Genomic DNA, 27,025 nt, shown 5'->3' with positions numbered 1-27,025 from the left:
CAGTTCCAGCCCCTTTTCCCTCTGTGTCCTCTAGTCTCCTCTCTGTGTCTCCTCATCACCACTTCCCCTCTTTCCCTTTGCTCCATTACTATAAAAAGCTAACTTATCAAAGACTCCTCCGTGGGTACAATAAACAAACATGGAGCCACAGGAATCACTTCACTCCTGAGTGACTTTGAGGTGGCCGTGTTTGGATTTCTAAGGTCAGGCTGCCTCTCGCAGCAGAATGACACATCGTTCGTACCTTCACAGGACAGTCCGTGGGACGTGACTCCAGACAGGGCCTCACGACACACGTTGCAGTAGGTCGGCCTCGCGTGGGAACAGGCGTACCAGTTGTGCGTCCCTGAGAAGTGGTCCATGCTGTACTGGGTCGGCTGGAAGAAGGAATAAGACGGCCCAGATGAGGCAAACCGCTGCCGTTCTTAACGTGGTAACTTGAACAGGTCACAGGGACATGTCCAGGAGAGGAGAGCAGGAGGTTCATGAAGGACAAAGGATGGGGTCACAGTCTGATGGGTGGCCTTACTTTACAAGCTACGTGCTGAGAAAGTGAGTTCCAGAACGTACAGTCTACACACGGGAGCGACTCGGACGGCAGAAACTTAAGGAGAGGGCAACGAGAGGGGCTGCTTTTCTTTTTTACCTCAAAATGCTCCCTGTTCTGGACAGTCTTTAGAGCTGCAATCCAGTCTTCCATTTCTTTTCTGTTATCAGCACATAAGATGAGTTTCCTACACGGAGTGATGACCTAAAGGAAGGAACAACGAACACACTCAACACACCCACGAACGAAGGACAAATGCTAACAACTAGAAAAACATGCTGAAAACCTACTTTCACTACGTATGTTTTAATGAAAAATGACTGTTTAATTCAGTCATTCAACTGAGCAGAACATAAAAATGGTTCCCATGAGTCACGAAAAATCAAGAGCAATCTCAAACCAAAAATATAATCAAATTTAGTTTATACATTCACCAAAAATCAACTTACATGGACTTTTATGAACTACTTACTACCCAGACGCAGTAAGAAGCTACACGTATAGGACATTTTTTAAAAAGGAAAAGAAAACAGCTGTTGCTGCTCCGGAGAGCTCACAAATTGACACCCAGCACTCAAATCGTGCAGGGAAAGTCTGGCCCGGGTTACTCTAGGAATGCGAAGAGCGTTTCACATGGACCATCCAGAACTGCTCTTGTATAAAACCGTCTGCTACTCTGCACCCGGCACCTGAGCAAATTACCTGGAAATGAGCTCGTGAGCCTGGTAATAACCTGCAAATAAAAATGATACCCACCACATAGAAATAGTTTTTGTAAATCAATAGGAAAAAAGCTTTCCTTTAGAAAAAAGCCGATACATTTACATTTCACAGGAGAAATACAAAATGGTGAATACATGAATAAAAAGATGTACCGACTCTGGTCTTCAGGGAACGTAAATGAAAATAGCACATTATTTTTCACCTAACAGACTGGCAAAGCTGTAAGAGATGATAATCCAGAGCTGACAAAAGCACAGAAGTAACAAGTTCTCCTCAAGCGACGATAGGGGGTTAAACAGGGTATAAACTTTTCAGAGAAAAACCTGATCAAGTCTGGCAACAATTTGTGACAGTTACAGCCTTTTGCTTTTGTTTTGTGATGATGTAAAACATCTCCATAGTTCCCAAGCCAAATCCACGAAATAAGGTACAGTCAAGTCCTGCTTTGTATCTGTCCCCTCCAGCCTGGTTCCCCATCCCTCAAAGGCAGCTCTAAAAGAATAAATTAAAAGTATGGTTCATCGTTCACACGCAAACGCATGTCTCTATGCATAGTTTGCCTTTTCAAACAGCAGCCATCGTAGACACGTTCTCCACCTGTACTTTTTCCCCTAGTCGTCCGTCCTGCCATCACTTCTCAGCAGCACAGAGCGTTTCCTCATTGTTTCTTACAGCCCCGCAGAGACCCCCAGTGTGGAAGCACCAGAGACTACTCAGCCAGGTCCCCACCCATGGATTCAATGTCATTGAAAAGCCTTTCATATGTCACATAGTGCTGCATGCACCGCCTTTACAGGGGACCAGTGCTTGTGGGGGACAGATTCCTAGAAGTAGATAGAACGGCTCCAACAGAGTAAACACATGTATCACTTTACTAGCTATTGCCAAGTTCCGCTCCACAGGGGCTGTGCCGTTTCTGCATTCCCCACAGCAGGGTTAGGAAAATGTCTGCCTCCCAGGGATTCACAATAAAATGCTATTTAACGTCTGGATTTCGGCCTACCGTATAGCTTTATTTTAGCAAGACCCAATTCAATGATTAGATGATCGTGTTTCTGGCTCAGAAACTGTTTTATAGATTATCTCTTCTGTGATTTTCCACCAACTACCTACAAAGCTTAATCACAGACGGGGATAATTACAGTGGGGTCACAAAGGCACGGTACTGTTCATTCTTTCACGTAACCAAGGTAACTGGGATAACGACACGTAGGGGCCAGGCTGGGTGCAGCAAGAGGCAAAGCTCGCAGAGGGTGAGGGGAGCCTGAAAGACAGAAAACAGGAGTCTGAACAGGCTGAGTGCCCTCCTGAGGTGGGAGGTGGGAGCCACTCTCTCGGATGCAGCCCCTATCCGGGCACTGACACACCCGTCTGCCCAGCAGATGCTTGCTGAGAACTGCGCTAGACCTGGGGTTCAAATCCATGACAAGCAGGGTCCTACTCACCTAGAACTTACACTGGGGAGAGACAGGCAAACAAGAAAACAATTTCAGACACTGACACGCTCCGTGAAGACAAAGGGGTCGTGTGGATGGGCTGGTGGGTGTTTGGAGGGTAATGGAGGGAGGCCATGGAAGAGCTGGCAATTGCCAATGGCCTGGGGTTGGTGCGTCAAGAATTCGCATCAGTAACTATCTACAGGGTCTCAACAAACACTATTATTCACTGCAGGGTGAGTCTTAATATTTGAACTTTTATCAGCATAATAATACAGTTACAGAAAGACAATGCACTTTATTTTGCGTACCTTGGGGATTACATTAGGAATTATGCAACATGATGTTTACAGAAGAGAACAATGAGGGTTTTCACGTCCTGGTCTATTTTAGGCCTTGTTTCTACTACTCCCATGACAACCTGCACAAGGCGAGGCCCACACGACTCCAGCACTCAGCTACGCCGTCCGAGCAGGTAGCGCTTTGGGTCCTCCGTCTTCCACGTGCTGAAGGAAAGGGTCTACTGGGACAGCTTTGGGGGCACTGGCCAGCACGTTACAGACAAAAGTGGTCTGTTTAAAGATGGTGAGTCAATGAAAGAAATGATCATCGATGGCATTTCCTCAATCTGTGCATTACTTACAAGGAGTAAACACTGAGCAACAGATAAATGTCCAAGAACCTGGTTTTCAGCCTGTTTTAGAAGCTCTTCTTTGTGACGTCTGACGCTTCCGACACACGCGGCTCTGAACCCCACCTGGCCACTGACTGGCTGGGAAACGTGGGTAGACTGTCTCCATTTCCCTCTGGCAAAGGGGATGACAGCAGCTACCTGACAGCCTTGTGATGGGATTGAATGGGACCAAACGTGGAGAGGACCAAGCACGGGGCCCACAGGGTTCAGGACACACCCTGGTCTGCAGCCCTGACAAGCTGTGTGACGTGGAGCAGCTGCCATCCCTCCCTGGGCCTCCATCTGCTCATCTGACGTCACGGCCCAGCAGGTTGTGAGGTTCAGGGCAGGGACCGCGCACGGTACTGAGGACGCGCCTCCTCCAGGGGCTACTTCAGGCTCTGGGTCCTAACGTGGGGTGTTAGCTGTTTGACAGAAGCAAAGGGGCTCTTCCCTGCGGACACCAGCTTCCTGACACCGTTCTGGTGCCAACCGTCCACCTCTCAGATCACAAACTTCGTCACAGGATAAAAAAATAAATCCGTTTCTGCCTCTTTCCAACCACACTCTGCCACCTTTGGAGAGAATCCACGTTTCTTAGCTGCCCACAGACTGGTCGTGACTCCATCTCCTTGGAAGGCTTCTCCTCACTGGGTCTCCTGCCGGCCTTCCAGCCCCGGGAGCCCCCCGCCACCAGGCAGCCGTCCCACACACCCCGGGGCCCGAAGCGTGGGATGAGTGAGGGTGCGGGGGCCTCCGCGGGAGCAAAGGCAAGTGGGAGGCTGTTTCCGAGTCAGGTGTCTTGACAGGGCTTCCTATTCAATCCCTCGATTTCGGAGAAGAGCTGGCAGGACAGGACCCAGGAGAGAAGCAGGGGCCACGGGAGACCTTCAGGTAATTCCCTCGTGGCCACTCATCCAGTTCACCAAAGCAAAAAGAAGGTGGAAGTCAGGGGAAGCGCTCTCAGGAGTAGTAAGAGTGTCTCTTCGTTTGGACTGCAGCCAATACTATAACTCCCAGAAACCAAGGAGTGGTGCAAAAAAGCGAGAACTGTCCCCCAAATCGAGCCCTCACACAGAAAAAGCTTCAGAGACCACAAGAAACGTGTAAGGTAAGAAACGGCTCACATACCTAAATCAACCTAAAAGATAAATGCCAATTAAAGTAGGGTGACACAGAGCACGTGACAGTGACGTGACAGAGATTCAGCGGAGCGGGATCCATGGCTGGAATAGCAGACCTGGTACCAAGAGAGGCAGCAGAGCAGGACTGCAGAGCAAGAAGACAGCTACACGGAAACCCACCAGCTCGAGTGAGAAAAAGCGCACCCCACACCTTGAAATCGGAAGGGCAAGAAGAGTGAAGCAGAAGGGAGGAAAAAGACAGGAAATGGCAGACGCGTTCTCACATAATCCTCGAGGCCAGAGGAGCAGTAAACAGACTTACGTTCTCAGACTCTTGCTGAGTTCTCCTGAAGGTGAAAGAATGTAACAATCAGTAAGAAAAAAACAAACTGACTAACAACAAAATGAACAAGAGACCTGAACAGTTATCTCACCACAGTTATTTCACAGATGGCCAGTAAGGGACATGGAAAGGTGCTCGACATCATGAGTCATCTGGAAAGGGGAATTAAAACCTTTCACTGTGGCTAAACTGAAAAAGACAGCTACACCCAGTGCTGGGGACGAGGCAGGACAAGTAGAAGTCAGTGCTGGCGGGGATGCAGCTGGGGGCAACTGCTCTGGAAAACAGCGAGGCTGATTCTTATCCATTCACCCTGTGGCTCAGAAATGCCACCATACACCCAGCAGGGATACAAACATGTGTCCTCATCGAGACACAGACAGGAATATCTGTGCACCACTACTCTGAACGGGCCTGCACACAACCAGGACTGATGGAGAGGCCAAATACACTGCAACACGCCAACACGGTGCAATACCACCCACGCAGCGATGAGAACAACCCACCACCGCTGTGTGCCGTGACATGATGAATTTGACAACACTGAGACAGAAGAAGATGGCGTGTACAAATGACTACGAGACTGGCAGAGCTCTATTAAATGTTAGGACTTGAAATTAAAGTGTTAGAAGTAGATCTTCAACATATGGAGACGATGCTCAATCTCAAATTAAAATTATGAGACACCTTTTTTCCCTCCACCAAATAGAGACCAATAGTTTGGCTACATGCTCTGCTGCCTCTCACACATTGCAGGGGAGGTGGGGTGTTAATACAACTCCTCTGGAGTACATCTGGGGAAACCTAGCAAACTTTAAAATACACATCTTTGGCTTAGCATCAGTACTTCTGTAGATTTATCCTACAAGGATGTCTCGTGTGAACTGACATCCAGTATATACATCGTAAAGAAAAGACTGGAAACCATCAAATACTGCTAAGACCGGTCGGAGACTGGCTGCATAGATCATGGCGCACCCCTGCAGTGGGTACTACACAGCCACTGAAACACGGACGCGACTTCCTCTTCACGTACTTCTAGGGAACACCCTCCAAGATACACGGTGAAGTGCTCAAAGCAAACTGCGGGAGCAGAGGGTGTAGGGAAAGGCAATCCCAGTCGCCTCGGAGGGACCTGTGAGGGGCTGTGAAACTTACTTTATACTTTTTCATCCTTTTCATTTCTACACCACGTACATGGATTATCTATTCAAAAAATACTCTGAAACATAAAGCCTTCAGTTTAGAATATATGCTAAAGGCAAAAAAAAAAAAAAAAAAGCTTTAAAAGTTCTAGTTGAAATAATTTTTGCTCCTTTCCTTTCAAATAATGCTCTTCCAGGAACTAAGAGAAAAGACCTAGCTGCTCCAAATGACTCGATGACACCCCAGCCAACAGGTACCTTCCGAATTAGCCAAGAAGGTTATTAAACCATGGCCGGGATCTTTGAGAAATCCAGCAGAAAAAGGAGACACGCTGCAGACATACAGACGTGACGCTGAAATGGAGGAGAAGGTGGACTGTGGAATTATACACCCACCAGCTGATACGACTGGGAAAGCGACAAAGAGGCTGTCAGATGCCAGGGCAGCCACGACAGTGGGGCACTTAGTCCTGGCAAATCTGCCAGGTGTTTACAGGCATTTGCTTGTTTCAGCTTCTCCACAACCTAGTGAAGGAGGAGGTAGCAAGAGAGGAAACTGAGCCCACCGAGCGACCTGGCCGAGGTCCCACCACCAGTGAAGCAGGAGCCGGGACGCAGGCAGGCTGGCTCCTGACCTCTGCCCAGCAGCGGCCTCCCACCTGGATTCCAGCAAACAGCTACATGAGCGCTGCCAGGAATGGCGGGGCCGACGGTGGGGAGGATGGCACTCACCAAGCGCTCGCTCCTGGTTCACTCAGAACAAGCCAGTTCCTTTCTGGCAGAAACCCCGGCTCGGAGGACCAGCGCAAGGACAGCATGGCATCTCCCTGAGTCATCTGACCGCTGCCCCTCCCACGCTGCCCAGGTTTCCCAAGAGTTCAAACCGAAAGGTACAGGGGTTAGGTCTGGGGGACGATGACGAGGGCAGGTCGTGATTCACCAGCGACATCCTTTCGGGCGAGTCCAAATATAAACGAGACCTTAAGGACAAAAGACCACGGTCCTGCAAACTGTCGTGCTGGAGCCAGGGGCCAAACCAGACGACCTCAGCAGTAACGCACGTGGGGCCCTGGGCCTGGGGTGGTGCAAAGGCCACGCCAAGCAGGCAGGGCGGGCACGCAGCCCGGACTGTGAGCTGCTCAGACACTCTTGCCCGTTTCATGGATCCAAAACAATAATGGAAGTAACCAATAGACTTCTGCTTCTGGGAAGATGGTTAGACATGCTTTCCCTATTCCTCTGGCTAAGAACAACTAAAACCCTGGACATTAGATACGAAACAAGCACGAGCAGCCTGAAGGGTGGAGAGAGGAGGGCAGGCAGACCAGGGGCCTTGGGGCCCCAGTGCTGAATTCCCTAGTTTTGCCCAGGACACCAGGATGGGCAGCTGAAGGAGTCGCGGCCACAAACACCAATGGACACAGAAAAAACTCCAAAGCCCTCCAAAAGCCTGCTGTCTCTGCCAACAGGACCAGGAAAGGAGCAGCGTAACGAGACACAAATCAACAGTAGTAGAGTAGCCAGTAACCACTCTACTCCAGCCAAACACCATGGAAAACCTGGGGCCTCCATGCCAATCCCCTCCGCCCACCGCTGTAACCAGGTGCTCCAGCACCCCACTGGGTGGTGTCCACAGAAGGCCAAGGAGAGACATTCACCCCTGCAGGCCACACACCCATGGTGTCAGAGGTAGAGGCAAATAAGCACAAGAAAGGGATTTAACATCATTAGCCCTTAAGGAAACGCTGGTTAAAATCACAATGCATATTACTATACACCCAGATGACTAAAGTAAAACACACCACCAAATGCTAGAGAGGAAGTGGAGAAATTGGCTCACGTTGTTGGTGAGAATGGTAAATGGTGCGGCCACTCTGCAAAACAGTTTAGCAACTTCTTTAGAAACCAAACATGCAACTATGAAACAGCCCAGCAATTACACACTTGGGCATTTATCCCAAAGAAATGAAGACTTATGTTCACACAAAAACCTCTCCAAGCATGTTCAGAGCAGCTTTATTCGGAATCTCCCCCCCTGGAAACAACCAGTGTCCTTCAGTGGTAAATGATTAAATACACTGTGGAACGCTCCTCGGTAATAATAGGACACAACGATCACACACGCAACGCGAAGACCGGGAGGGAGCGCCCGGTTATGCTGAGAGCAAAGCGCCAATCCCAGAAGGTTCCGCACTGCGCCATCCCATTTATGGAACATTCTTGAGATGACCAAATTACAGAAATGGAGGACAGATTAGTGGTAGCCAGGGGTTAAGGACGGGGGGTGAGCATGGCTACAAAAGGAACCGGGGTCCTGGTGGAGACGGAGGCGCTGGGACCCTGACCGGGCCCGTGTCAGCATCCTGGATGCGATGCTGAGCTCCAGTTTGCAGGAGGCGACCACGGCGGGTAGTTGGGTCAAGCGCACCAAGGATGTCTGTGTTATTCTGTGTGAGTCTACAGTGATCTCCGAATACAAGGTTTCATTAAAACTAAGGAACCACAAGCAACAGTTCCTGACTTCTCATATGTTTAAATGGGAAAAGTGGGAGTAACTCCAGAACAACGTGGTTATTTCTGAAGGCCACGGGCATCATGTTCAAGTCCCAATATAGGCAGCACAAGCTCATGAAACGTCTGACTTGCCACGGAAACATTATGCGACACACCTTTGGCAGACATTCTCCAAGAACACCAAATCCTCTTGAATGCCTGGGGCCTGAGCCCGAGTGCACAGCGGGTCACGGAGCTGCTATCGCGCTGTGGCACGTGGCCTGGTACTCGAGCCTGCACAGGACAGAGCACCGGAAATGGCAGGACTCGTTTCTCCACACAGCGGTGCTGAGTCGCCAGTGACGCTATGCCTCCTGTCGGGGGGCTGTGACCCACAGGTCCTGCTCTCACACAGCACTGCGCTGCCCGCGGGGGCTGGCCCCAGCGCCCGCTTCACAGCAGGTGTGTTCCAGGAGCACCCAGAACGCCGCCAACACAAGCTGCCTCCCCAGCTCCAGACCTGCAGATCCCATGGCCCCCCAGACAGGCCCTTCGGGGTCCCACTCACACCACAACAGGTCCTCATGCTGACTGCCCCCCACCCTGGGAGGCCGCCGTTGGGCAACCATACCCTCACCTTCACCTCCGACCTATGTGAGTAGGGAAAGTACAAAAAACACGCAAACAAACGATAACACCAAACTCAGAACGGGGGTGACTTCCGGGGAGGGTGGGCAGGAGGGGGGAGGGTAGGAGGGGAAGACAGCACTGTGCACACCCATTTTCTCTCTCAGGCTGGGCAGTGTGTGCAGTTGCTCATTGTGTTACTTTCTGAACGCCTCAAATAGGCAATGATTTTTAAACTGTTAAATGTTAAGCTGTTAAATATGCTAAAATACCCAAGCCAGAGTTAGAGACACATACTATGTCTCGTATTTATAGTTTATTAGATATTTATATATGAGGTGTGATCAAAAAATATAGTGTGTTTAAATTTTTAAAAACGTATTACAGTAAAAGACACATGGCCGTTGATCCCCTTCAAAATACTCCCCTTTACTTCAAACACACTTATCCCATCGTTCTTGCCACTTTCTGAAGCAGTTCTGGAAGTCCTCTTTCGTGAGTGTCTCTAGTTGTGCTGCCGTGGCTGCCCCGATGTCATGAATCGATTCAAAACATTTACCTTTCATGGTCATTTTGACTTTGGGGAAGAGCCAGAAGTCTCACGGTGCCAGATCTGGTGAATAGGGGGGAGGAGGACACACCGTAATGTTTTTATTTCACAGAAGTTGCCGTACCAGAAGCGATGTGTGACACTGAGCTTTTTTCGTTGTGAACAAAACATACGGTGAATGCTGCTGCCGAGTGCCATCCAACAGAAAGGCAGGATCTTCAACATGGGAAACGGCGCATCAAACCTTAATAACAGTGTGTAACAAGTTTCAAGTTGTTGGGTGCAGTCGGGTGTGAGCTACGGTTGAGAGAAGGTGTGTTTTCAAGTGTGTCATAAATCATCCTCCATCAGGACAACGCTCCGTGTCACACATCACTTCTGGTTTTTGGCAATTTCTGTTAAATAAAAACATTACGGTGTGTCCTCATCCACCTTATTCACCGGATCTGGTGCCGTGCGACTTCTGGCTCTTCCCCAAAGTCAAAACGATTCGGGACAGCGAGGTAGCCACAACGGTGCAACTAAAGACACTCACAAAAGAGGACTTCCACAGCTGCTTCAGAAAGTGGCAAGAACGACTGGATAAGTGTATTCAAAGCGAGGGGGAGTATTTCGAGGGGGATTGATGGCAATGTGTCTTTTACTGTAATAAACTTTTTCAATTTAAACATTCACCATATCTTTTGATCATACCTCGTATATGTGTCTGGGTGCATATATAGCATGTATAGTTTACTGCACTATATAAATGTTTAGTTTCCCTGTATTTCTAGTTTAGCCTTACAGCAGGGAATGGGTCACCCTGAAGGCATGTGATGGATTCTGCTGGTAAAACTTGGCGTGGGAATTGGGGGGCGGGGGTGGGGTGGGGAGGGGGGTGGGAATGACGCCACAGCCGGAACGTGGTACTCAGGCATACATCCACTCACCATACATCCCGCCTGCTCCAGGCCTTCCCATGGCAGTTACACACTTGGCAGACTCCGCGGGCTGCCATGCATTTCGTGGCAGACACGACTGTGCCTAATTTGCCTCTCAAATTTCTTGGAGTAGATCCCTGGATCCCAAGGAGCTGGCTGAGTGTGTGAAAATAAGGGGGTGCTTTATGAAGGGAGGAAGGGGGAGGTACTGGCTAGACCGCTCAGAGGGAAGCTTTTAGAGACCAACAAACAGCCTTTTCTCCCAACACACCCCCTCCCCTGACTCACTGGAGTGACAGCCACCAGAAGCTAACATAAAAACCTGGAAACTTCCTTTCTGAGGATCCTCAAAGCACACAGAGATCCGTGCCCTGCTCCTCAAAGGCCAAGCCAGCTCAGTATGCCTCAGTGAGGGTACGAGCGTGCGGCACAGAGGGGCAGGACGGCGCCACAGTGACAACAGACTGAGACAAGACTGAGACAGCACAGAGCTGCTAGTGCAAATGATCTGTCTCTCTAACCTCAGCTTCTTAACCTGCAAAATGGGTATAGCGCCTGGCCTGCCCCTTGGGTCGCTCAGGGGCAAAGGAGACAGGCCATTACTGCTGCCGGCTGCGGGAGCCATCACCTGTGCCTTCGAGGACAACACAGGTCAGGGCGTACGAGACGATGCGAGAGACAATGGCTGGCTCCCCAGGTGCTCCTGCAGTGAAATGGTAGTCACGGCAGATGCCTGGGCCCTGGGGACACGGAGCAGCCCGTGTGGGCATCTGCTCAGCAACTGCCTGAAGCGCCGTCCAACGCCACTGAGCAACAATCGCCCTCATGTACAGCAGTATGAGCAGGGAGAGCGCTCCACCTGGGCAGGCTACGTCCAGGTCCCCAGGGCGGCTTTGGGGGTCGAGGCTGAAATTTCTCCTGGGGCAAAGCTCAGACAACGGGAAGTCATCACAGAGAAGCTTCCCTGGCCTGCCGGCTTTCTGGCCAGGTAGGGACCTAAGAATGCTTCTAGCATATGGGTGACGTCATACCACCAAGCCTACGGCTTTAAAAATCCCAGCCTTCCACGTGTAAGAAACACAAGGCAAAAGTCAACCGTCCAGAGGCTTAGCATAACCCACAATTCCTTCCAGTCACTTCACTGTAAATCCTGCCAGTTTAACATCTTTCCCACACAGCTTTCTGCGGACGTACCACCCACCGTCACCTGGAACGCTTACCTGCAGCTCCCCTCTGCTTCAGAACACTTTCCAACCGCTCAAGATGGATCAGAATTGAAGTGGCCCAACAAAAACAGAGTTTTAAAATCGACGGACGAGAACCCGTGCCCACCGAAGCCCACAGACGCCGGAGAAACAAATCAGGCCCGTGTAGGTCAGCCACTGACCACAAGAGGAGCAAAGGAGAGTTCGGGGCAGGATCAGGACCTGGAAGCCTCCCCAGCCTAAATATAGCTCCCCAGCCTGCGGAGCTTGGAAAGGTGGCCGAGAATAAGCATCTGGCACGCTCGGTAATTTCTGTCACTTCCTGTTACTCACATCCTGCTGTTCAGATGCTGCCTAAAATGCTGGGCTCGCGCACAGAGTCCCCACCATGAAGCCCCCTGAGACACAGACTATTCAAAACAGCTGGATGTGTGTCGTCAGCGGACTTCCTCACGGAGTGCCATACGAAACACAAAAATAGACACCACGCAACCAGGCTTCCCGCGGTCCCTGTGAAGAGGTGGCCCCAGGGTACAGGTCCAGACCTCCAGGCACTCAGCTCCGCCTGCTGCCCGACCCCGGGAGCGGACCCGGCATGAACTGCTGATGGGACACTTTCCTCCCTGAGTCTGTACCCCACCTCCAGTCTCAGGGCCACTTTGGGGTAAAGGGGGCTCGCCACCAGCACAGCTATAGACATGCTGAGGGGCTCACGGCGCACAGTCCCCACCCCCAACCGCCGAGGACACTGGCCACCAGGAACGCAGGACGCCCAAGCAGGGAGCAAAGCCAACTGAGCCAGAGGTTAAAATCACAGATTTAAAAAAGCAACGAAGAATAAAATGAACCAAAAAGTAAAAGTAATACCTAAAATGGAAACGTGACAAACATATGTGGGACTGTTCATCTGTTCAGTATTTCAACAGTGCTTCATTAGGCTTTGAAATGTGCTCAGTGTCTGGGAAACCTTAGTGACCAGAGCGCGCCCTGAGAGGCGTGGAGGAGAGCCCCTGGGGGTGGGGGGGTCCCATCACCCACAAAGGGTACCAGGTGCGGAGATGGTGCCCCAGAGGGCGTTTCCCCACCAGCAGACAGGAAAGGAGCACACAGAAGGCAAAATACAAACAAACAAAACCTAGCAAATCTCAATGCACTCGAAATAACCCAAATCTCCCACAACTGGGGTGTGGTGAAATACATTACGACAAAATCATGTATCAGCAAACTTCATAGCCAGTTTTTAAAAGGATGATGAGAGTGCATATTTACAGACACAGATGTTCACAATGTAATACATTTAAAAAGCAGGTTATAAATTAGGATGCGTATAACTGATCCCACTGTTTGTAAAACTAAATTATATGTTCCGATCCTCACAGGAAAATGCCTAAAAAACCATTAGGGTATACCAGGCTTTTCCTACTTCGGTGCTACTGACATTTTGGGCCAAATAATTCTTTGTTGTCTCCCACAACACTGCAGGGTGCTGAGCTGAACCCTGGACATGCCAGCAGCACGTGCTCCCCGCCTCCCGCTCCCCTCCCAGCCCTCACAACCCAAAATGTCTCTGCCCAACGTCCTCCGTGGGCCGATCTCATCTCCCCATCCCCTTATCCCACCCATGTTTGAGAACCACAGGTCTCCATAATAGTGTTTATGTCTAGGATCTCAGAGAAAAGACTTTTAGTGCTTTTTGTTTGTTTTGGTTATGGTACTTATTCAGAATGAACATGTATTTTATTTGTATTAAAAAGTGAATAGAAAATAATCTTAGTGTTGGTAAAACATTACAAGTGTTTTTGCTATAGGCAATATTTGAGTTGCAGCAAACCCTCACATCCTATTCAAGTACACAATAAAAACAGTAAGTCTCGTGGAAAAGGATGAGGCACTTCTAATAAAAACACTAGTGATAAGGAAATGCTACAGTAAATATAGGACTTGACCGTCTAAAAGAGCGAAGGAGCCTGGTGCATGCATGGGCTACAGTTCAGTTACGAGTCATGTGCAAAGGCACAGAGATCTAAGACACAAGAAGCGATTCCCAGGCAGAGCGTGGAGGCGTCCAGCCCACGGCCATGCTCCTCCATGGCAGGCCTCGTCCTACAGCTGGTATCTGGCTCTCAGCTGCCGGGCCAGCGCCCTTTTGTGACAGAAACACGCCGCAGCAGAAAGGACTCACTGTATCTCCTCCTTGGCCACTGCACAGCGGGAACGATGAGCTCCAAGCCATTAGCTCACACACCCGGGTTCCTATTAGCCCAGTGAGCGTGACCTCCAAATCCAAGTCCCCTGGCAGTGGGTCTCCAAGGGGCATACGGATGCAGGGAGCAGGGTAGAAACACACCAGCAATCTTAAATCCGGCCACCACCACGCTGTCATGATTTATCTGCTTTTATCTGGGATGGTTTGATGGTAAACCTGCATACACCCAAGTGCATCTAGGGTAACATTAGTTAACAAGCATCGGAGAGGGAGGGGAAGGGGGGGGGCTCATAAGCAACCTCTGCAGCCCAAGGTCAGCCACGTACTTTTCTGACCACTAAAGGTCAAGCTCATTAGGCAGTAAGACGGCCCCAGTAAGACCTCCCTAAGCACAGGGGCCCAAGGTGAGAACACCCACACCCCCATCTGCTGACTCACCAGGTGTCCACCCTGGACGCCAAGCCTTGGGCATGTCTTTACTGATAAGCTGACCTCAGTGCAGCTTGCACACGCCCCACACAATGTAGGTAAACCTCGGCCTGGCTACCAGGCAGCATGCTATGCACTGTGCAGCCAGAACACGGAGGAAACACCAAGGGGGAGACAGCTTCACAAGGAACTGATGGACGGGCATATCTGCATCACAGGACTGCTGAGCGGGGGGAGGGAAGGAGGCGGATTTCAAGGCGGGGCACAGCCTGGAAAACTGGAAGCTGACCTCTCCGGTGGGAGGATTCGGGACTTGTTTCTGTTCCTTCTGGTTTTCTGTATTTTCTAAATTTTCTACAGTTATGAGTTTTAAAATATATCTATTCTTTTTTTCCTACAAAATCAACATCTGGGACAAAAAAACAAACACTGGCTGCCTGCACAACTAGCATTTTGTCCTTCTTCCTTCCAACCTGTCCATGCTGTTCCAGACGCCCCTCGCTTGGCCAACCTCCACAGGACACTCCCCGTGCCCCAAGGATGGGGACGTCACTGGGGGAGCTCCGGGGACACTCTTTGAGGGGATGGAACAGCCCACCTCCTCCTACCAAGGGGAAGCCTGGGTCTCTGCCCATTGCTGGGCCCTGGTCTTTTTAAGGAGAGAAAAAGAAACCCTTACCTGGTTTAAACCACTGTTACCTGGGTTTTCTGTTAAACATCCCAAGCCTCATCTTAACTGAGATGCCATCCTCATCCTCTCACACAGAAGAAACCCAGGCGCAGAAATGGAGTCTGCTTTATCCTCCAGGTAAATGCCTCGACTCGCTACGTAAGATGAGAACTGAAAACTCTCAACTCGGCAACGACACCAAGGCAGCCTGATAACAAACGTGAAGGTTGAAATAACAACACCGCAGGTCAAATCTGAGGACCCAGTTACGTCAGGGCTGGACACACGCCGCCAGCTGCCTGCTCTCCAAACACAGCTTTATGGGAACACAGCCACACGTGCTCCCGTGCGCACGACGGCAAGAGAGACCCCCCAGCCCGCAGGCCCGCGACGGACGCTGGCTGCTAACCTCTGGGGTCGAGTAGGAAAGCGCACGCGCAGAATCAGGTGTGGAGCTGTTAGACGCAACCTGCTGCAGGCAAGACGGACTGTGCCCACAAGGGAGGGTCTCCGTTCCCTGCCCAGAGAAACCCGAGTGCCTGGCTGGTCGTACAGGCTCAATCGGTACTCACGGGACTGAATACTTCCCGTTTACGTGAGGGGTCAGCTCTGACAACTGTGCATGTGTACTTACCCCCTCTAAGCAGTTCAGAATGAAAAGCGTCACAGACGTGAAGAGCGCTGCACGCTTCAGCACAACTCCCCTAACACGCCCCTATTTCACGGGGCAGAGATAGTTCACGGCAGTTTCCCCTGCGGACTAAGGATTCCCATATCATCTAACTTGACTGTGATTCAGTCTGGGAGCTAAGCTGTCTGGACAACCACAAGGACCCTCGCTGAGGCCACCCAGCTACCTGGGTGAGGACACTCTCAAGCTTTGCTCCCCGCCAAGAACTAGGCCGGCAGAAGCAGAATCTGAGGTGTGGTCCTTTCGGCCCCTTGCCACTCTCTTCAGCGGGGAACAAACCTGGCAGTAAGATGGCTTCACTCCTTGCAGGTGAGCCACCATGCAAGACAAAACGGGCAGTCATCTCTGCCCCAGAACTAAGTCAGTCTAAGGGAAAATGTCTTCAGACCTGTAATTGGCGCATTAAAAAGAAAAAAAGCCACAATGTGAAGGTTTTCCAATTTGATGGTCGTGAGGCAAAGCTGTAGGAAGAGACAAGACGAGGAGCTGAGCTGCTTCTCTTCAGAGACCAATCGTCACGTGGTCCTACTCGGGTTCAGCCAGAAGTTGAGGTCACAGACGCTTGCATGTGCCCATAACTGAACAACCACTGGTTCCAACACCATTTCGGACACTGAGGATTGGACGCCCAGAGAGGAAAGGGGACGGCCCAAGGCCACACCGCTTGGAGGAGGGCCAGAAGACGGCTGGTCAACTCACTACGTCCAGGGTACAGAGTGGCCGTGGAGCGCCCTCTTGGAGGGACTGGGTGCCCAGCCAACGACACCCCTGGTCTGGGGACGCCGTGAGTGCCAGCACGTGCACACAGCACGCTAATCAGCATGGGAGCCTGTGTCCTTCGTATTTCCATCCAGGAGGGCGAGAACCCCGAGGGGCAAGGCTGCTGTCCTCGGCTCCCGGCTCCCACACCTGACCTCTGCGGCTGCTGCAGGAGCACAGCGCCAGCCCTCAGGTGCAGCAGGGGACCAGGCACTAGACACCCTCTAGACGCTGGGGACCTGACTGGAGCACACAGCTCAGAGATGGCCAGTCCAAATCAGCCTGGCTTCTAATTCCCCGCCCGACTGATGTCCTCAGTCAGGATGCCATGTAAGTGGTCCAGGAAAGGGGATCGCATTCCCCTGAACACATTCCTGTTGGGCAGGTCGGCCACACCCCAGGTCACCGCCTTTCGGGATAACCCTGCTCATCTACGACCCCCCTTCCATGCTTCAGGCGCTTTACCTCTTTCCTCTGACCAAGCGTCCTGTATTCCTCTGCTATTTCAAGTATATGTCAAACAGGAAGTCATTCCAACCACAAGATTTAACATTTTAAAAAACCAAAACAGAAAAAGGTTGCAAACATTTACCCTTGGCAAACCCTGACTCGGAGGGTCGGTCTACCAGGGCTGGGGACAAATCACCAGATATATGAACAGCCACAGCGAGAGGCAATGGCACCTGGGTCAGCCGGGGCCAGCTGGTCTGACTCAGGAGCCACCTCCCTTTGTCATGGACCAGCTATGACAGTCGCTTGTAGATGGAAGAGACAGAAAAGCTTCCCAGAGGTGCCAAGGGACAGAGACACAGCAACAGCAAACCAATGAATCCAACAAATATTTACAGGATGCCTGCTTTGTGCCAGGCGTGGAGAGAGTCAACAAACCCCACCGCATCCCTTCTCTCCTGAAGTTTACACCCCTCCCTCCAACAAACAGACATCGGTGCGGAAAATGTCTGTGTAGACATAAGAAACAAGAAAACCTAAAGAGCTTATATCCATTAAAATTAAATCACACTTAGACAGATTCACTGGTAAATTCTAACAAAAATTTAAGAAATAAATAACACCAAACTTTATCAGAAAACACGGGGGGGGGGGGACAATTACCCTCCTCATTTTATGATGCTAGTTTATATGTTTAATGAAGCCTGCTTAACCTAAGCACCAAAGCCTGATAAAGACAAAAGGAAAGAAAGAAAATTAAAGACCAATATTTTTCACGGCCATACACACGCGTAAGTCCTTAACAAAATAACAGCAAATTGAATCCAATAATAAATAAAAGGATAATACATCATGAGGAAATAGGGTTTGTCTCAGGAATGCAAGGTTGGTTTAACATTTGAAAGTCAACCAATATAATCTGTCCTTTTAATAAAATAAAAGAGAAAAACCATAAGATCACTTCAATATATGCAAAGAAGTATTTGACAAAATTAAACACATATTCATAACAAAAATTCTTAGCAAACAAGAAAAGCCTCAAACTGATAAAGTACCTACAAAAAGCTGAATTGTTTTCTGTTAAGATTGGAAGACATGAAAGGATTACTGCTTTCACTACTTCTAGTTAACACCATACTGGCACTCTTAGCTTTTACAATGAGGCAAGAGAAAGAAATAAAAGCGATCTGGGTCAGAAAGAAGTAAGGCTGTCCCAACTTGCAGATGCTATGACTATATAGAAATTTCTGGGGACTCTACGATCCCACTACTAGAACTAATAAGTTATTTTCCAAGGTCACAAAATCTATTATATTCTCATATGATGTTCACAGTACTGGCAAATGACTTTAAATTTCATTTAATAGAAACAAACTACAAAGGAATGAATCTAACAACAGTCACTAAAAATATCTACACTGAAAACTACAAAAGTTTGCTGAGAGAAATTTTAAAGGAGCCAAATAAATACTGAGATATATCATGTTCATGGGAAAACTAAATATCATTAATATATCAATTTTGCATAAACTGATTTACAGATTCGACACAATCTCAATCAAGATTCCAGGAGGCCCTTTTTGCAGAAACTGACAAGTTAATTTTAAAATTCACACAAAAACACCAGGACTTAGAATAATCAAAACCAGTGTAAGAAAGAATAGTTACAGGACCTGCCCTGTCTGATTTCAACACTTACTGGAAAGTTAGAGTAATCTAGAAAGTGGGATATTAGGGTAAAGGTTGACATATAAGAGACAGTCTGGAAATAGACTCACAAATATATGGCCAACTGACTTGTGACAATGGTGTTGAGGTTATTCAATGGGGAAAGGAAAGTCTCTTCAACAAATGCTGTTGGAAAAATTGAATATTCGTATGAAAAAAATTGAAAATCAACTCTTACCTCACATGACAGACACAAATTAACTGTACATCAATCATAATTCTAACTGTAAAACCTAAAACCAAAAGTTCTAGAAGAAGCTAAGGTAGAAAAAAGTTTCTTGGATAGAATACAAGAAGCATGAAACCATAAAGGAAAAAATAGATAAATTCAATTTCACCAAAAAAGAAAGACCCTGTTCTTCTAAAGACGCTATTTAAAAAAAAAAAAAGAGGCAGGCCACAGATTGAGAAAAACATTCACAGCACATATATCACACAAAGGACTTATATATCCAGAATATGTAAAGAACTCTTACAACTCAATAATAAAACAAACATTCCATTAAAAAATGGACAAATGATTCTACCACACATTTCACAAAAGACAGACAAATGGCCAAAAAGCACATGGAAAGATGCTGACATCATATGTCGTCAGGGAAACAGAAATTAAAACTACAACGAGATGCTACTACATATACGCGTACATCAGGACGTAAAATAAAAAAACTGACCAAACCAAGTGCTGGCCGGGATGTGGAACAACTGGAACTCCCACTACTGGTGGGGATGCAAAGCTCCAAACAGTTCCGAAAACAGTTGAGCAGTTTCTTAAAAAGCTAAACACACACCTACTATGACCCAGCAATTCTGCTACTAGGCATTTACCCAGGGAATGAAAACACACCCCACACAAAGCCTTGTATCTGAATGTTCATGGCAGCGCTACCTGAAATAGCTCAAAACTACAAACAGGTAAATGGATCAATAAATGGTGGAAAAGGAATATTATTGATACACTTGAGAGGGAAAATTTTAAAATCATTATGCTGAGCCAAAGAAGCCACTTTAAAAAAAAAAAAGACATACTACCACTATTTAATTTACACAGAATTCTAAAAAATGCAAACTAATCTACAAAAACAGATAATGGATCCATGTTTGCCTGGGACGAGGGTAGGGAGGACAGACCACAAGGAAACTGTCAGGGGACTGGAAATGTTTGTTATCCTGACTGCCGTGACAGTGCCAACGTGTGCGCGCGTGCGCGTATGCACTCACCAAGCTGTATACTTTAGTGCAGTTCACTGTACAGCATTTATGCCTCAACTAAGTTATAAAAATATTATTTTAACGTTCACATATCTTAGTGCACTGGAATAGTCTTTAAAGGGCAGGGTGAACCTTTCCCTGAATGAGTAGAATGACCCTAGAATGCATCATCAAAGCCAGGACACTTCTGCAAGTCTACATGGGTATGAAGTCGTGTACAACTGGATGTGTGAACGGGCACTGCGCAGTCCTGGGGAAACCAGCACTGCGGCTCCGGGAACAACAGATACCCAATCTACAATATTCCTTGGTGCGATTAGATACTTCCTGCGTAAAGCAAAGCATAAAGTCCATTCCTCAGAAGGCAGGGCCAGAGCTGGCAACAGCCTGGACGATCAGACATGCCGGGGCCCTTGTTTCCTAGCCCAGGAAGTGGCCCTGGTTTGCAGGGGCAGGGCAGATACGAAGGCTCCCGCCTCAAGGTCAGTATCGCGCCAGCCCTTGCACGGACGCTGTTTTCCAAACACCTGATTACTCTGAGCCACCCTCCTTAGACCTTTGCAGCTAGTGAGGCTGCAGAGAAGATGGTGCCCTGACACTCACCAACTTTCCTAACATAGTCCAGCGGGGATGGAGGGGAGCCTGGCAGCGGCCAGGGAGAGGGTCCAAGCAGGGGGCGCTCCCTTCCTGAGCAGCCCTACACTGGGCTGAGGACTTGACACTTCGCTAAACATCCTGGTAGAACAGCTCCTACCACCCTCCCCGTCCCAATAAAAGAAAAAGGGAAAAGGCGGGGGTGGGGGAGGAGGAAGGCAGGGACACGTTTCATTTGTGAGTTTACTTTTCAAACCAGGTACTCCAGCTCAGCTATGGAGGGGGAAGGATTACTTGAGTCAGTCAATAAACAGCACAGCCTCGCCACCACAGAGCAGGGAATTATCTTAATTTGACAACCAGTTGTTTCAAGGAAATAAAAAGATCCCTCAGCTCTACATTCTCTGAAATACCAGGTCATTCTGGGACAGAGTACCATTTTCCTAACTTTCAAGGAAAAACCAGACGGACGGGAGTTGGCGCCCTCACATCCCTGGTGTATTTACCAAATACTGGGAAAACAAGGACTAAAATTACTCATTTCCTAGACACCCAAAGAAAAAAATTCAGTCAAATACATGCATCTTCTCCGCTGTTAGTTTTGTCAAAGAACTTTACAAAAGTATGTTAGTCAAACTACAGTCTCTCAACGGTCCAGTTTTCTTTTTTGTTTCCTCTGTCATTTGTAAATAGACAACTGGAAGTGTAACAATTAACACCCATATACACACACACACCCTAACAGTATCGTGAAAATGGCTTAGATTCACAAATGTCCCTTCTCAGTAACAACACACAGCCCAGACAAGTACAGCGGCCTCTCCCACCACCACTTCTACACATACTTGACAGACAGCACGGTTGGTCCCTCCGCTCACCAGCTAGGCTGCCAGAAGAAGGCAGCGCCCGCTCTCCACCTGCTCGGACACCTACAGAACCGAATCCCGAGCCCCAAGCACTCACGTGGAGCCCCGGGCTCTTCGAACCATCTGTGCCACACAAGCAGGTGCCGCCTTCAGCAAAACCCCACACTTAGCAAACATACAGCCACCCACTGGGCTCCATGCCTGTTTCCTTCTGCTTCTTGAAACTGAGAACAGAGTGGATTATAACACAGGGAATTCACTGGATTAACTTCCTTCTGCAGCTGCCCTTCCAGTCCTGCTCCACTGCCCAAGGCGTGTTTTAACTATCAGAGCACTTCATTCACTAGGCATCTACCACGTGCCAGGAGCCTGCCCCACCACCCTGTGCAAGGTAGTAATGCCCCCACTGCCGATGGAATGACAGCTGGCACAGCCAGGTCGTGAGGTCAGGCTCTCCCACAGCCCTGTGCGTGAGCAGGAACCGTGTGGGCTCGCTGGTTCATGGCAGGGAGCCCAGACGGCAGGCACGGCTGCCCTAATGTGGGGCTTCCTGTCTGGCAGGGTTTCTGGAGTAAGACAACTTATGGGACAGCCCAGCCCACGAGTCTGACTCCCCCATCTCAGATCCAGAAAAGTGGGGAGAGTTTTCCATGCAAGGAAATTTGCCAATTATATATATAGCTTTTCCTTGCTCTCAGCCAAAGTGATGGGCGTAGGGGTTTTGCCCAGGAAATATCTGTGCTCCAAATAAGCTGGGAAGGAAAAGTGATATTAAAATCTGGATAAAGGTCGTGGTTCCTCACCAAAGGAGCAGCCTGACCACCCCACAGGCTGACATCTGCTGGAAACAGCTGAGAAACTCAGGCCCACGGGTTCACCCTCCACAGGCCTACTAAGGCACTTTCACTCGACACACACGAGTGCCAAGCAACAAGATTTCAAACAACTAGAAATATTACTTAAACCATTACATAGCTTCCTTTTTATTTAGTTATCAGGCTGTAACTAACAAAACTGTAAGATGATTAAATACCGCGTTTTCCCGAAAATAGGACCTAGCTGGACCATCAGCTCTAATGTATCTTTTGGAGCAAAAATTAATATAAGACCTGGTCTTATTTTAATATAATGTAAGACCGGGTCATATATAATATAATGTAATGTAATACAATATAATATAATAATAATTATAATACAATATAATACAAAACATAAGACCGAGTCTTGTATTAATTTTTGCTCCAAAAGATGCATTAGAGCTGACGATCTGGCTAAGTCTTATTTCGGGGAAACACGGTAAAGGCATCTTATATTTTTAATCACATTTGGTTTTCCTTTACATTTTATTTTTCCTGTGTTGAGTAGTTATTCCCTGATAATCTTAAGGACACCAACTCTTTCTGGATACATACTCTGCAGCTACAGATACTGTTTTGTTTTGTTTTTTTAACTTTTATTTATTTTAAGTATGTTTTTCCAGGACCCATCAGCTCCAAGTCAAGTAGTTGTTTCAATCTAGTTGTGGAGGGCGCAGCTCACAGTGGCCCATGTGGGGATCAAACCAGCAAGCTTGTTAAGAGCACCGCGGTCTAACCAACTGAGCTAACCCAGACACTGTTTTGTGTTTTTTTAACACTGTATAGAAAACTCATCTAAAATCCTCTGAATCCATATAAATAAGTGTTACCAAGTTGAATCCTATTACTTTCCTACTAGTGGTGATGAGTGGCGGGAGAGATAAAAATCAGGAAACATTTAGAGGGTACCCTTTGCCAACCCAGTGACCTATGAGATGGATTCGGCATTATCCCCATTTCACAGATGAGAAACCTGGAGTCTCAGAAAGATGAAGTATCTTGCCCTAAGTCACACAGCTGACAAAGAAGACCATCTTCATAATATGCCATGTGAAACTTCTGGATATCGTAAAATATTTCAACAATATAGCTTGGGGAAAAGGAAACGATAAATACAGACATGAAGAATCAGTCCTCTCCTCGCATGGCATGGCTCTTCTGACCTGGTCATTTGAGGGCAATCACTGGGCTGAAGCTACGAGCAAAGGCTGATAGAACCTCGTCCCAACAGCCATATGACTATGTAGCAGAAGTGGCATCTCATAGTTGGGGGAAGTCAGGCAAGATTTCAACATGGTGTTTTACAGAAGCAGCCCTCTAAACATGTATATCCTGCAAGGGAATGTAACTCATTCACCTTACACTGAAATGTGTGCATATATATGTATATGTACACACACACACATACACACAGACATATACACGTGTACACACACAGACACACACACACACGCACAGACACACACACAGTTAAAAACCCCTGCCAGGCAACACATTTTCTTCTCTCCTCCCCTCCGACATATCCCAAAAAGAGGTAGGGGGTGACTGACACTCTCCCAGCCATCGTGGGCCAAGAGAAACTGTGGAAGGACCCAGGTGGCCCCGTGGAGCCGCCGCACTGACCAAGGACGCTCTTCCTTTGTCTAGAAGAATAAACTTGATGTGTTCGCATCATGTTCAGTTTGGCATTTTTTTCCTATAAGCAATGTAGCAGGTTGAATGATGGCCTCCAAACAGCTGCTCCATGTTCTAACCCCAGAACCTGTGCAGACGAGCTTATCTGGAAAACGCGTCTGCCATCCTAATCAAGGCTCTTGAGATGAAATCATCCCGGATGATGGCAAGGCGGTGGGCGTGGAGGGGCTAAATCAATGACAAGTGTCCCTGACAAGAGACAGAAGACACGGGGGAGGAGGAGAAGCCACGAGAAGATGGAGGCAGACTGGAGGAACGCAGCCACGAGCCAGAGACGCCTGGACCCAGCAGACGCTGGGAAAGGCGAGCCACGGAATCTGTCCTGGGGCCTTGGGAGGGAGCCAGCGCTGCCAACACCTTGATTCCAGACTTCTGGCCTCCAGAAGTGTGAGCGAATACACGTCTGTTGTTCGGAGCCACATGGCAATTTGTCATGGCAGCACCAGGAGAGCAACAGAGCAGTAAAACTTATTTCTTAGACACATCTTTATGATTTTCTAAACATTAAATACAATCATTAACTATAAACCCCTTTTGTGATGCAGTGTTGAATATGGTATTATGCAGAATCAGCCTTCTAAACATGTATATCCTAAACTTCATTTTCATTCCATTTATACTGAAAACCCTCTTTTTCAATCCCCATTATTTGGCCAATCCATTTTTCTGAAATTTAATAATAAACCCAGGGCCTGTCCTTCCCTTCATTTTGTTCTTATACGCCATGTTTTCTGCCCTCTGCCCGGGCTCCTTCCGTTCCCTCTGACCACGCTCTCACCCTCATCCTCACTCTCACCCCTCACCCTTGCCGCTCACTATCCCCTCACCTCTCACCTTCACCCCTCACCGTCACCCCTCACTCTCACTCTCACCTTCACCCCTCACTCACTCTTCACTCAGCCCCCACCCTCACTTTCACTTTCACTCTCACCCCTCACCCCTACCCTCACTCTCACCTGTCACCCCTCACCCTCACTCTCACCCCTCACACTCACTCTTCCCTCACCCCCACCCTCACTTTCACTTTCACTCTCACCCCTCACCCCTACCCTCACTCTCACCCCTCACTCACTCTTCCCTCACCCCCCACCCTCACTCTCACCCTCCCTCCTCCCCCCCAGCGTTACTCCAGCCCAGCTGCCCTCCAGGATATGCCGCCCAACTTTCTGGCTCACGTTTCTTCCTCCATCAGCTCAGTCACTTATGCCAGGGTCCCTTGATCTGTCCACTTTCTCATCATCAAACCCAGTCTGGTCTCGTCCATTCCTCTAGCACAGGTGACATGCTCACCAGAGATTCTGAGGGTTTAGGATACATTAGCGATCCCATTATGACCCATTTAAAATCACATAAGCAGAAGTTGCAGTACGGAAGTACTCGGGCCCCAAAATGAAGCTGTAAACCAGAACTAAACCCGAGTCAAACAGAGCAGATTTTATGTTCTCAACTTCGAGGGCAGGCAACAGAGGTGAGAACAGATGCAAGACTGAGCACAGGCTGCCCTCTGCCTGCACCCTCTCCTGGGCAAGGGGACTCAGCATGGGAGCTGCCCTGCAGGGGACCTTGCTCCCTCTCCCAAGCGATCCTCCAGTGATCGAAGGTGCTTGCGCTAGCAACAGCTTCAGCAGGAAAAGCGGAAAACATGATAAGTTCCAAATAATTCAGGAATAAATAAAGCTTAACTGATCATTTATGACACATCTATCCACACAATGAACTATCTGCAATGATAAAAGTGATCACTACAGAGACTCATCATGTGGAAACATTTATGATGAAATAATAAAGCCAAAATATAAAATTATACATACACTGCTATGTGTGTAACATATGTAAAATTTAATGTTTGTCTACAAAAAAGTCTGAGGGGAACATGAAAAAGAAAACAGCTGCTGAGCTACTGTGGGATTTTGTTTTTTCTACTTTAAATGTCCCCTAAAATCATTGTTACGATTTAAACACTTCAGGAAATACATGAATACGCCGTTCCCCCATGGGCTCCAGTCCCTGGGGGAGGCACTCTCTGGGGGTCTGACGCACACAGGACAACTCCTGGCTGCCAGTCCCTGAACTGGACCGGCCCTTCACACACTGTTCTCTGCAAGAGACCTGCTCCCACGTGCAGCTCACACTTTCCCTTCTCAGAGGCTCCCGCACCCCAGGCCGGCTGAGATGCTTTCTCGCCACTCTCACACTATTTCACACCTTTGTCTATTCGAGTTGTCAGAGGCCACTATATAATTATTTCTTGTCACGTCCAACAGGCTGTGAGAAGTCCCTCAGCTCAGGAAACGTGTTACCCACCTCTGTCCGCTCTCAGGCCCCTAATACAGGATTTGCAACAACCCAGGATCGTTGAAAGAAGGAAAAACAAGTCTTTCTAAAACATGCATTTTTTCCCAGTTGGTTTCTGCTTGATTTCAGCAAGGAAGCTACTCGGTAGAGCCGTCTTTGTTGTTAGATTCTTCCTATATTCTCCTGGGGTGAAGAAGTTGTCAAGCTGTCACACTTGCTGGAAACACACACAAAGAAGGGAGCCGGCCCCTCCCACACCTGCTTCCCAGAATCCAGACCCACGTGGCTGGCCCGGGGAAGCCCCACAGCCCTGCTCTCTCCACTACTCCAGGCACCTGGAAGTGGGTAACGTGAACATAAGGGGTCGGCCCACAGATCGGCCACAATAATGAACGTGTGTCCGCGGGGCTTCGCAGAGAGACGATTCCACATCCTGTCTGAACAGGAAGAAGCAGCAAGACCCACTCCCGAGCTGCTGCTGACCCGAGCTCTGGCTGACCCACAGTCATGTGTATCCTGCACTGGGGACAGCAAGTGTGAAAGAGTAGCCCTGGCCCTGAGTCAAGATGTAGGGGCGTGACCAAGTGCACAGGTTACTAAGGGGCCTGTCACATGAGTGTCCCAAAGGTGGCTGCACCTCAAAATCATGGAAAGTTTGAAAAATCACCCATTTGTAGACCAGTGTCAGAATCTCTGGGGATGGTGTCAGGAAACTTTTTAAAGTTCCATAGGGTGCCAGGGCACAGCCAAGTTTGGGAACCACTGCCGGGAGGCACAGAAGGCGTGA

The 27,025-nt window shown here is 48.7% G+C and overlaps 1 protein-coding gene across 4 annotated transcripts in view; it reads right to left on the bottom strand.

Moving 5' to 3' along the window:
* The window catches only part of DGKD (diacylglycerol kinase delta), a 100,885-nt gene that overhangs the window by 33,998 nt on the left and 39,862 nt on the right, over positions 1-27,025 (bottom strand). For 3 of the 4 annotated variants that reach the window (XM_074315247.2, XM_074315255.2, XM_019739753.3), the window contains exons 4-5: positions 647-751; positions 245-377 (exon numbers count right to left, since the gene is read on the bottom strand). In XM_074315247.2, the coding sequence (XP_074171348.1) occupies positions 245-377; positions 647-751 (238 nt within the window). Of the gene's footprint in view, positions 1-244; positions 378-646; positions 752-11,801; positions 11,912-27,025 lie in introns of those variants that run through there. The other variant, XM_019739755.3, reaches the window with a different exon arrangement.

Source organism: Rhinolophus sinicus, chromosome 17 (genome assembly GCF_057876585.1).
Source record: "Rhinolophus sinicus isolate RSI-liver-muscle chromosome 17, RSI-T2T, whole genome shotgun sequence".
NCBI lineage: Eukaryota > Metazoa > Chordata > Mammalia > Chiroptera > Rhinolophidae > Rhinolophus > Rhinolophus sinicus.
The sequence above is the reverse complement of the archived record's forward strand: the minus strand, read 5'-3'. Positions and strand labels throughout refer to the sequence as shown.